The 12,416-nt window shown below is 40.3% G+C and overlaps 1 protein-coding gene across 8 annotated transcripts in view; it reads left to right on the top strand.

Moving 5' to 3' along the window:
* Positions 1-12,416, top strand: part of Dnm1l (dynamin 1 like) — a 44,388-nt gene continuing 31,972 nt past the window's right edge. For 4 of the 8 annotated variants that reach the window (XM_040751203.1, XM_040751204.1, XM_040751207.1 and 1 more), the window contains exon 1: positions 1-239. In XM_040751203.1, the coding sequence (XP_040607137.1) occupies positions 138-239 (102 nt within the window). In that variant the 5' untranslated portion in view covers positions 1-137. The remainder of the gene's footprint in view (positions 240-12,416) is intronic. The other 4 variants (XM_040751208.1, XM_040751206.1, XM_040751209.1 and 1 more) reach the window with 1 other exon arrangement.

Raw genomic sequence — 12,416 nt, forward strand, 5'->3', positions numbered from 1 at the left:
TGGGAGGTGGCGGCCCGGCCCAATGGGTGCGGGCTCCCGAGGAGAGGGAGGAGGAGAAGAGGAAGCAAGCGGGCTGTGGGCCGTGTCCCCATTCATTGCCGTGGCCTGCTGGGTAGGGGTCCCGTGTTTTCGGAGTCATGGAGGCGCTAATCCCGGTCATCAATAAGCTGCAGGACGTCTTCAACACGGTGGGCGCCGACATCATCCAGCTGCCTCAGATCGTCGTGGTGGGAACGCAGGTGAGATGAGGCCGCCACCGCGAGGCCTGGCCGGGCCGAGGGCCTCGGGTGTCAGCGGGGAGGAGGCGGCCGCCCGGTGCTCCCCTCCGGTCTCGGGCGCTCGGCGGGCCGGCTGGCCCTGCAGCCTGCGGCCGGGCGCGGCTTGGCCCAAGGGCACTCGGGGGACGCGCGGCCGGGCGGGCGTGTGAGCGGCGGTCGCTTCCTTCCGGCCTCGGAAAACGCAATAGGCTCTGGCATCGCCGTGGGGCCGAGAGGGCAGCCCCAGGAGCATCACAACGTCAGAAGATTAAAAGACAGTCCGGTGTGTAGTTGGAGCTCTGAGGTTAGGAAGGCGCGCCAAGTTTTTCTTGTACTACTCCATGACTTTAGTGTTTATAGTGTTTATAGTGTTGTGGCTGTGACCCAAATTTGGCATAAGGTCCTCTGGCCTTTTCATGTGGGGTACTCTATGTAGATGAGTCAGTGTTCTTTACGTGAAACGAATATTGAAAAGACAAATATCTAGAAGGACAGAGCTGTCTGTGTTTGTTTGTTGTTTAACTCTTGCTTTGGGCTTGGGAAGTTGAGACAGGTCCTACTCTGTATTGCAAATTGGCCAAGAATTAACCATGTGCTGAATTGGCTGAAACTCTGAAGTCCAACTGCCTCAACTCCCTTGACCGACAAGTCACCACTCCCAGATTTTTTTTTTTTAAATGTATGTGAATGTTTTGCCTGGTGCTGGAACTGGAGTTACAGACGATTGTGAAGCCATCATGTGGTTGCTGGGAATCGAACCGGGTCCTCTGGAAGAGCAGCCTTTGCTCTTAACCTCTGAGCCATCTCTCCAGCCCCTTTATAATACAGTTTTTTAAGTGCTTCTATTTGTTAATAGTGTTCTCTTCTGAGGTGGTGATCTTTCCATACATTGGTTGCATCGCTACATGTTACTACAGAAAGCGTATAAATATTACGAGAAAACTAGATCAGAGAGTATCCATCAAACCTTCCTGTAGCTTATTATTATTTATTTGGGTTTTAAATGGCTAAAGCAGTAGAAATAACTTTTGGGCCATTTGCGTGGTCTCTTAACAGGGAGTATGGATTCTGTTCTATCAAATGTGCCTGCATATTCCAGCATTAACGATTAACGCTTGAGGTTGGCACTGACTGGAGGTTGAATTATCGAGTACACCACAAACAATTTTTTTTATTTTAGCATTTTGTTTATTGGGACCATTTAGTGGGACTCTATGAAGATTTTCAATGATGCATATTAGTCATTGTAATGAGATATTTATTTATTTTACATTCCAGCCACAGTTCCCCCTCCCTCTGAAGTACTTATTTTTAAGTTATGTGTATGAGTGTTTGTCTGCATGTATCATCTCATGCTTGCTAATTCCTTTGGAAGCCAGAAGGAAGCAACGGATTCCCTGGAACTGGAGATAGAGATGGTTGTGAGCTGCCTTGTGCATGCTGGGAACTGGACTTGGATCCTGTGCAAGAGCAACAAGTGCCCTTAACCACTGAGCCATCGCTAAAGCCCCTGAGATAGTATTGTAGAACACTGGGGACGTTTACAATAAACACTAGCTTTTGTAAATAAAGTTAGAAAAGATGACATAGTTAAATATTTTTTCATAACAACTGAGAATTGTTACGCAGCTTCAGAGCAGAAACTTCACATAATACTTTAAAGAGACTTTTTAATACATTTTAACTATGCATCAGTCTAAGAACCAGGGATATAATGAATCAGTGTAAAGAGTTTAAAATCAAGATGGTTTTTCTTTCTTCAGTAGAGGGTAGTGAGGGAAGAAGGATGGCCTTTGAAATTCATCTCATTAGTGACATACCACTTCTCTGTGTTAACCTTAGAAATTTTCAAAGCAAAGATTTTTGACTTAACAGTTTTTCTCTGCCCAGTTCCTTAGTGTCTAAATTTTAGTTCTTTTTTATTCAGGTACAACAGAAAGAGTCTAGAAGCTTTAGTTTGTCCCTGCGCTTAGCACTAAATCATCTTTGCATTTTGATTCTGATGATGTAGAACAAAGTGCAGCACATAGTTCACATTCTTATTTAATGCAGCAGGGTACAGTTCGCGCCACACGTGCACATACATGCAATAGTCTACTTGCATTTTCTGTTTGGCAAAGCAGGAAGTATCTCTGTCTTCCCTACTAAATTACTGTTACTTCCTTTCTGTTGAGTGATTCCCAAATGTCAGTGTATGAAAATCACTGAAAACGAATTTCCTGAATTCTATCCCTGGATGTTTTGATTTTATAAATCTGAAGTGAGCAAGATGACATGAGATTCTGATAAAAGCTGGATCATATCCTAAACTGAAAAGTTTATTAGTGAATTTTTTTAAATTTTAAAACACATATGTTGGAAAAAGACTAATTTGGGGTATTCTGAGCTTAAGAGCACATTGCCATTCAGTAATACTGACTTGGGTGACATTCATTTCATTTTTTCCTTTTTTTTTTTTCTCTTTGTTTTGAGATAAGGTCTTACTGTTTATGTGTGGCTGGTCTAAAATTCACCATGTAGACCAGGCTAGCCTTCCACTCACAGAAGTCTGCCTGTCTCTGCTTCCTAAGTATTGGGATGAAAGGCCTGTGCCACCACAAAGGCATTCTTGGCAGCCTTTGTCAACTCATAAGCGCAGTGGGTCTTGATTTCTTATGTTGTGTACATAACACTTCCCTGGGGTCAGGAGATAAAGAAGTTGGGAGAGGGAATTGTGCTTAGAGGTACCAGCTATTGGTTCTTTTTTTTATTGAGATATACATTTTTGAGCTGTACATTTTCCTGCACTTCCCTCTCCCTGCCCCCCTCCACTCCCAATTTACTCAGGAGATCTTGTCTTTTACCCCTTCCTAGGTGGATCCATGTATGTCTCTCTTAGAGTCCTCTTTCTTACATAGGTTCTCTGGGGTTGTGGCCTGTAGGTTGGCTGTTTTTGTTTTATGTCTAATATCCACTTATGAGTGAGTACGTATTATGTTTGTCTTTCTGGGTCTGGGTTACCTCACTCAGGCTGGCTTTTTCTAGTTTGCCTGTTAATTTCAGGATGTAATTTTTTTTTTAGCACTTAGTAGTACTCCATTGTATAAATGTACCACATTTTCGTTGTGCGTTCTTCAGTTGAGGGGCATCTAGGTTGCTTCCAGCTTCTGTCTATTACGAATAATGCTGCTATGAACATAGTTGAGCAAATGTCCTTGTGGTGTGAATGTGAATCCTTTGGATGTATGCCCAAAAGTAGTATCACTGGGTCTTGAGGTAGACTGATCCTTAATTTTCTGAGAAACCACCATACTGCTTTCCAAAATGACTGTAGAAGTTTGCATCCTACCAGCAATGGAGGCATGTTCACCTTTCTCCATATCCTCTCCAGCATAAGCTGTCATCAGTGGTTTTGATCTTGGCCATTCTGAGGTGTAAGATGGTCTCTCAGAGTGGTTTTGATTTGCATTTTTCTGATGACTAAGGTTGTAGAGCATTTCCCTAAGTGTCTTTGGCCATTTGAGTTTCTTCTATTGAGAGTTCTCTATTTAGATCTGTACCCCATTTTTAAATTGGATTATTTAGTCATTTGATGTCTAATTTCTTGAGTTCTTTGTATGTTTTGTCAGATGTGGGGTTGGTAAAGATCTTTTCCCATTCTGTAGGCTGCCGTTTTGTCTTGTTGACCATGTTCTTTACTTTACAGAAGCTTCTCAGTTTCAGGAGGTCCCATTTATTCATTGTTGCTCTCAGTGTCTGTGCTACTGGTGTTCTATTTAGGAAGTGGTCTCCTGTGCCAATGCATTCAAAGCTACTTCTCACTTTCTTTTCTGTTAGGCTCAGTGTGGTTGGATTTATGTTGAGGTCTTTGATCCATTTGGACTTGAGTTTTGTCCATGACGGTAGACATGGATCTATTTGCATTCTTCACATGTTGACATCCAATTATGTCAGCACCATTTGTTGAAGATGCTTCCTTTTTTCCATTTTATAATTTTAGCTACTTTGTCAAAAATCAGGTGTTCATTGGTGTGGGGATTGATATCAGGGTCTTTGATTCCATTCCATTTGTCCACCGGTCTGTTTTTATGCCAATACCAAGCAAGCTGTTTTCATTACTGCAGCTCTATAGTAGAGCTTGAAGTCGGGGATGGTAATGCCCCCAGAAGTTCCTTTATTGTACAGGATTTTTTTTTCCATCTAAAGTTGAATATTGTCCTTTCGAGGTCTGTGAAAAATTGTGCTGGAAATTTTGATGGGAATTGTATTGAATCTGTAGATTGCTTTTGGTGAGATTACCATTTTTCTGTGTTAATCCTACCTATCCAAGAGCATAAGAGATCTTTCCACTTTCTGATTTCTTCTTCAATTTCTATGCTTAGGGACTTACTGTTATGTCATACAGGTCTTTCACTTGTTTGGTTGGAGTTACCCCAAGATATTTTATGTTATTTGTGGCTATTGTAAAGGGTGTTGTTTCTCTGATTTATTTCTCAGCCTGATTATCATCTGTATATAGGAGGGCTACTGATTTTGGTTTTTTTGTTTGTTTGTTTAGTTAATCTTGTATCCTTCTACATTGCTAAAGGTGTTTATCAGTTGTAGAAGTTCCCTGGTAGAATTTTGGGGGTCACTTATGTATACTGTATCATCAGCAAACAGCAAAACTTTGACTTCTTTTCCAATTTGTATACCTTTGCTCTCTGTTTGTTGTCTTACTGCCCTAGCTAGAACTTCAAGTACTATAATGAATAGATGTGGAGAGAGTAGACAGCCTTGTCTTGTTCCTTTCAGTGGGATTGCTTTGAGTTTCTCTCCGTAGTTTGATATTGACTGTACGCTTGCTATGTATTGCTTTTATTATGTTTAGGTTTGTTCCTTGTATCCCTGATCTCTCCAAGACCTTTATCATGAAGGGGTGTTGGATTTTATGGAAGGCGTTTTCAGCATCTAATGAGATAATCGTGTTTTTTTTCTTTCTTTCTGTTTGTTTATATGGTGGATTACATTCACAAATTTTCATATGTTGAACCGTCTGGGATAGTGGATGACTTTTCTGATGTGTTCTTGGGTTCTGTTTGCCAGTATTTGATTGTTTTCTGCATCAGTGTTCATTAGGGAGAGTGGTCTATAATTCTCTTAGTTGTGTCTTTGTGTGGTTTGGGTATCAGATTAACTGTAACATCGTAAAAATTTTGTCAATGATCCTCTGTTTCTATTGTGTAGAACAATTTGAGGAGTATTGAAGTTAGCTCTTATTTGAAGTTCTGGTAGAATTCTATGCTCAAACCATCTGCCCCTGGGGATTTTTTTTTTTTTTTTTTTGGTTGGGAGACTTGATTACTGTTTCTATTTCCATAGGGGTGATAGGCCTATTTAGTTTCTCTGTTAAGTTTCTGTCTGGCAGACCTGTCCAGCATGAAAGTAGGGTGTTGAATTCTCCCATTATTGGTGTGTGGAACTTGATGTGTGATTTAAGCTTAGTAATGTTTCTTTTACAAATGAGGGTGCCCTTGTATTTAGGACATAGATATTCAGGATTGAGACTTCATCTTGATTGATTTTTCCTGTGATGAATATGAAAGGACCTTCTTTATCTCTTTTGATGAATTTTAGTTTGACATCTATTTTGTTACATATTAGGATAGTTACCCCAGCTTCTTTCTTAGGTCCATTTGATTGGAAATCTTTTCCCAATACTTTACTCTGAGGTAATGTCTGTCTGTGAGGTTGAGGTGTGTTTCTTGTATGCAGCAGAAGGATGGATTCTGTTTTTGTATCCAATCTGTTAGTCTGTGTCTTTTTATAGGTAAATTGAGTCCATTGGTTTTAAGGGATAATAATGATCAGTGATTGCTAGTTCCTGTTATTTTTGTTTTTGTTATTGGTGGGGGTTATGTGTGTATTTCTTTTCTTAGGGATTTGCTGGTGTGGGATTATCTATTGCCTGTGTTTTTGTGGATGTAGTTAACTTCATTGGGTTGAAGTTTTTCTGTTAATATTTTCTGTAGGGCTGGATTTGTGGATAGGTAATGTTTAAATCTGGTTTTGTTGTGGAATATCTTGTTTTCTCTGTCTGTAGTGATTGCTTTGCTGGATATAGTAAACTGGGCTGGCATCTGTGGTCTCTTGGTGTCTGAATAAAATGCCTGACCAGGACCTTCTGGCTTTCATTGTTTCCATTGAAAAGTTGAGTGTAAATCTGATAGGTCTACCTTTATATGTTACTTAGCATTTTTCCTTTGCAGATCTTAGTATTCTTTCTTTATTATTATGCTTAGTGGGAAGAGGACTTTTTTTTCTTTTTCTTTTTTTTTTTTTGGTCTAGTCTATTTGGTGTTCTGTAAGCTTATTGTACTTTCATTGGCATGTCTTTCTTTAAGTTGGAAATTTTTCTTCTATGATTTTGTTGAATATATTTTCTGTGCCTGTAAGCTGAACTTCTTCTTCTATCCCTATTATTCTTAGGTTCGGTCTTTTCATGGTGTCCCAGATTTCCTGGATATTTTGTGTTAAGAATATGTTGGACTTAACATTTTCTTTACCTAATGAATCTATTTCCTCTTTCTGATCTTCAACACCTGAGATTCTCTCTTCCGCCTCTTGCCTCTGTAGTTCCTGATCATTTACCCAGATTTTCCACTTCTGGAGTTTATTCCTGTTGTGTTTTCTTTATTGCCTCTATTTTAGTTTTCAAGTCTTGAACCATTTTCTCCACCTATTTGGTTGCTTTTTCTTGCTTTTCTTTAAGGGATTTGTTGACCTCTTCCAATATTTTGATTGTCTTTTCTTCCATTTTCCTTAAGAGAATTTTTCATTTCCTCCTTAAGGGTCTCAATCATCTTCATAAAGTTTTTTTTTAAGTTTTTTTAATGCTTCATCTGCATTAGGATGTTCAGATCTTGTTACTGTAGAAGCACTAGTTTCTGATGGTGCTTTATTGCTCTTTGTGTTGTTGAGTGTGTTCTTACCTTATTGTCTACCCATCTCTTCCTCCAGTTGGTTCCTGTGCTTCATCGGGGCCCTCTTCCTCCAACTGATGTAGTTGGAGACTGTGGCTCCATTGAACCCTATTTCAGGTGCAGGCAGGGCTGAGCCCCTGGTGATCGCTCCTTCAGGTGTAGATGGGCCCAAGGCTCAGATAAGACTCTCCTCTCAGTGCAGGTGGGGCCACAACTCCTGTGGCCACTCCTCCAGGTGCAGGCAGGACTAAGGCTCTGATGGTGGGATAGTTTCTGGCACTGCTGTTGCTGCTGCCTCCTAATGTGTCCCGGGCCCTTTCTGGAAGCCACTGCTGTTGCTGCTTCTGGTCCTCTCATCTGCTGATACTATTCTCTCTCTACCCCACCACCACGGGTTCTGAGCGTCTCACTTGGCCACTGATTCTCTCCTGGCTTCCGGCCCTCTCACTCGGTCACTGATGTGCTGTTTATTCTTTATTACTTAGCTAATACTCTGATTTCTGAGATAGTCTGCATGGAAAGAAAAGCAAATGGGAAGAGAGACAATTGATACTTTTTAGACTATGTTATACTTTAAGGTGGAGAATTTAGGATTTAAAACAACTTTTGTGCCTCAACTTGGGGAATTTAATCTCTATTTTTTAAGTTGAGAATCAGGAAGGGCAGCCCTGGTGATGTATAATCCAAACCTCCACCATTCAGTGCTGGCATCATAGTGCAGATGACATCAACCCGAGGCTGTGACTTTGTGTAGCTTGTGGTAAAATTTTCTTGGCCTTTTATTTCAGTAATTTCAGCACTCCTTCAATGATTAGGACAAATCTAAAAGGATCTTTTGCAATGTTTGCAAACTTAACTTTAAAAGGTTTAACATTAGCCGGGCGGTGGTGGCACATGCCTTTAATCCCAGCACTCGGGAGGCAAGGCAGGCGGATCTCTGTGAGTTCGAAGCCGGGCTGGACCGACAGCCTCCAAAACAATACAGAGAAACCCTGTCTCGTAAAACCGGAAAAAAAAAAGGTTTAACATTTAGAAAATTTAAATATTTATACACCATAAAGTCATAGTGTAATACATATTTGGTGACTTTAATCTAGGCACGGAGTTTTATAGCTAGTATCTGAATCCCAACTTGCTGTGTTGGTTAGTTTTTCTTGACATGAGCTAGAGTCATCAAGGAAAAGGGAACCACAATTGAGAAAATGCTGCTATCAGATTGGACTGTGAGTGAGTCTCTGGAGCATTTCTTGTTTAAATGATGTATGTGGGAAGTCCCAGCCCATTGTAGGTAGTGCCGCTCCTCGGTCGAAAAAGCAAGCTGAGTGAGCTATGGTGAGCAAGCTAGTAAATGCAGTTTTCTTCCATAGTTTCTGCTTCAGTACCTGGCTCTAGGATCCTGTTTTGACTTCCTGCCCTGATTTCACTTCAGGATGGACTATAACCTATAACCTCACCTTGCTTTTGGCCATTGTGTTTTATCGCAGCAGAATGAAGCAAACTAGAACCTTTGTATGTCTCCATAAAGAAAGCTTTACCCATTAAGGATGCACTCTTTCACTTTACCTTTCTTTCCCTAATCCTGATAAGCACTAACTTTTTGTCTATAGATCAGCCTGGTGTAGACATTTCATATAAATAGAATCTTATGATTATGGTTTTTTTGTGCTTAGTTTCATTTACTCAGAATGCCTATTGTGATATATATTAGGGTAAGTTGAGTGTCTTTATGGCAAAACACTGTCTCATTAGTGCTGGCATGATGCCACAAGTAAAAAATTCCATATTTAACCATATGACAAGTAGATTTTGGTTAAATATAGGCACAAGTAGGAGAGATGGATAAGTGGTTAAGAGTGCTTGCACAACAAGTATCTCACAGCTGCCTATAATTCTAGTTCTAAAAGATCCAGTACCCTCTTTCAGGCTTCAATGCACATGACATCACTCATACATATATACAATATACATACAAATAAGCATAGATCTTTTAAAATTGGGTACATTTAATTTCACACTGATTAATGTCTTTCCATACATAGACGTTTTTGATCTTGATAAAATTGATCTTTTTCTTTGTTGGTTAGACTTCTAACATGTTGTTAAATTCTTTTTTTGTTTTTTTGTTTTTACGAGACAGGGTTTCTCTGTATTGTTTTTGGAGGCTATCAGTCCAGCCCAGCCTCGAACTCACAGAGATCCGCCTGCCTCTGCCTCCCGAGAACTGGGATTAAAGGCGTGCGCCACCACCGCCCGGCCATGTTGTTAAATTCTAAGACGTAGAGGTTTGTTATGTTTTCTTCTCATGTTTTAGCTTGCATATTTCACTTTTAAATCTATTTTCAACTTTATCACTTATATGTAATGAGTGAGTCATTTCTCCGATTTGTCATTGTTGTTACTATTTGCTTTTCTACAGTTTGATTCTAATTTGTCATAGTGGATTGTTCTGTGTTTCCTACTTGTATGGAGTTCATTAGACAGTTTGTTTGTGATTGTATTGCACTCTTCTGGAAAAGTGGTGTGTTGGCTATATCCTTATGGTAAGACTTTGAAGCTTGAACCCAGGGCTTTGTACATGCAAGTGCACAGTCTGAACATGAGTTATGCCTCTAGCTCTGTGGAGTAGGGATTTGGATCTTCTCAGATAGCTGAATCTCTTACAATCCAGAATTCCACAGTCAATTCTTTACTAATGACTGTTAGGAGTATAACATTTTAAAAAACCTGAGCTATGTTGATATTTTGAGCTATGAGCGCATTAGTTGTTTGGTGTAAAGAGTATGTTAATACCACAGGTTATATCTTGTCCTTAGGTAGAGTATTGTAGCTGTAAGAAGAAAAGCATGTTAGTCTAACTGGTAAATTAATAAGAATATTTCTAAGAATTCTATGGTAAATATTTAAGCAAAATAGATATTAAGGAAAGTACTTCTGTAAATTTATTCTAAATAAAATAAAAAGTAAATGTTATCAGTTACATTAATATCTGGGGTTTGAGTATGTTGTATGTAATGAAAAATAAAAACTTAGGAATTAGAAAGTTAAATGAGTGGGTGTGATGGCACATAACCTTTGATCCCAGCACTCAGAAGGCAGCAGGAGGATCTCTGAATTCAAGGCCAGCCAGTACTACAGAGTAAAGACCCTGTCTCAATTAAAAAGGGGCTGACTTGGTTAGTGTGTCGTGGATGAACTGGTGTTAGTTATTGGTGAAAAGAACTGAAACTTATCAAAGATTTTCAGTGAAAGAGCACATCTCAGAATTGAATTGAAGGCATAGAAAATTCCATTACAGTATAATTTTAAGAAGCTATGGAGTAGCTCTGAGATCAGCACACAGGTCATAAATGCTAAACCAGTTTTGGAGGTGGAGACGAAAGAATCGCAGTAGGTTCTGTTGTCATAGTGTCAGTGGTAACTTCGTTGTTTAGAACTTTTTTATGGTAGCTCTCCTACAGACTTGCTGGGAAAGGTGTGAGGGTAGTTTTAAGTCACCAGCAGAAAACAAGCTCTTACCATGGCCAGTTGTTGAAGATGCTAATTTTATTTACATTTTCAAATCTAGAGAAGAAAAGAATTACCAGAAATTCATAGACATGTTTAGTTTGGTCTGCATGTGTTGACACACACATTAACAAGAAACGGATTATGTTTAAAAATTGGTAGGTGGTTGACTGGACTCTTAAAAGAAACAATAAAACAAAAGACGAAAGCTCAAGAACCCTGTGTGTATAAGATAATGCCTGCCTTAATGGGCCCTAGAGTACTTAGCTACTGCTCCCTTTGTTACTAATGCCTTCCATGTGCATTCATAATCATATATGTGTTTTCTTTTTTATAGTGTAATTAGGGCAATTAATAATTTGTTTCTGCATCTGTATAAAAAAAGCACAAAAAATGAACACTTTGATTATGATGCAGGTCACACTCCATCACTGAAAGAAGTCAGAGCAGGAAACTAGAGCACGGAATTGAAGCATTAGAAGAACTCTGCCTTCTGACTTGGTTCCTGTAGCCCACTCAACATGCTTTCTTTTTTTTTTTTTTTACATTTTTTTAATTTAGTCTTTTCTCATTTTACATACCAATCCCAATTACCACTCCCTCCCCTCCACCCACTCTCCCCATCCCACTCCTCAGAGAAGAAGGTAAGGCTTCCCATGGGGAGTCAACAAAGTCCAGAGTCCAGCACATCTCTTTGAGGCAGAACTAAAGGCCTTCTCCCCTCCCTGTATCTAGGCTGAGCAAGGTAACCCTTCAAAGAGAATGAGCTCCAAAAAGCCTTTTCAAACACTAGGGATAAATCTTGGTCCCACTGCCAGTGGCCCCACAAACTGCCCAAGTCACACAACTGTCACCCACATTGAGAGAGCCTCTTGGCCCCTTTGCTCATATTATCGTTCCTCCCTCTCTTCGACTGGACTCTGGGAGCTCAGCCCAGTGCTCAGGTGAGGCTCTCTGCATCTGCTTCCATCAGTTACTGGATAAAGGTTCTATGATGACAATTCAGGTAGTCATCAATCTGATTATAGGAGAAGTTCAGGTACTCTCTCCACTAATGCTTAGGGTCTTAATTGGGGTCATCTTTGTAGATTCCCGGGAATCTCCTTAGTGCCAGGTTTTTCACTGGCCCCATAATGACTCCCTCTATCAAGATATCTCTTTCATAAAAAACAATGGCATCATGAAATTTGGAGTCAAATGAGTAGAACTAGAAAAAAACATCCTGAGTGAGGTAACCAAGACCCAGAAAGACAAACACAGTATGTACTCACTCATAAGTGGATATTAGATGCAAAGCAATGGTTAACCAAGCTACATACAGTTCATGACCCCAGACAATCTGGGTAACAAGGAAAATCCTAAGAGAGACATACATGGATCCCCTTGGGAAAGGGAACTAGACAAGATCTCCTGAGAAAGTAGGGGAGGGGGGTAGAGAACATGAGGGAACTGGATGGTGGAGATGGGGGGGAGAGAGAGAGAGAGAGAGAGAGAGAGAGAGAGAGAGAGAGAGAGAGAGAGACAGAGAGACAGAGAGAGAGACAGAGAGAGAGACAGAGAGAGAGACAGAGAGAGAGAGAGAGAGAGAGAGAGAGAGAGAGAGAGAGAGAGAGAGAGAGAGAGAGATATGATGTCAACATAACCCAGGACTGCCTGCTTATGGGTGGCACTGTTCCCGGTGAGCTTTACCCTCCCCATCAATAATGAAGCAAGA

This window comes from Mesocricetus auratus, unplaced genomic scaffold (genome assembly GCF_017639785.1).
Source record: "Mesocricetus auratus isolate SY011 unplaced genomic scaffold, BCM_Maur_2.0 Super-Scaffold_100008, whole genome shotgun sequence".
NCBI classification, from domain to species: domain Eukaryota; kingdom Metazoa; phylum Chordata; class Mammalia; order Rodentia; family Cricetidae; genus Mesocricetus; species Mesocricetus auratus.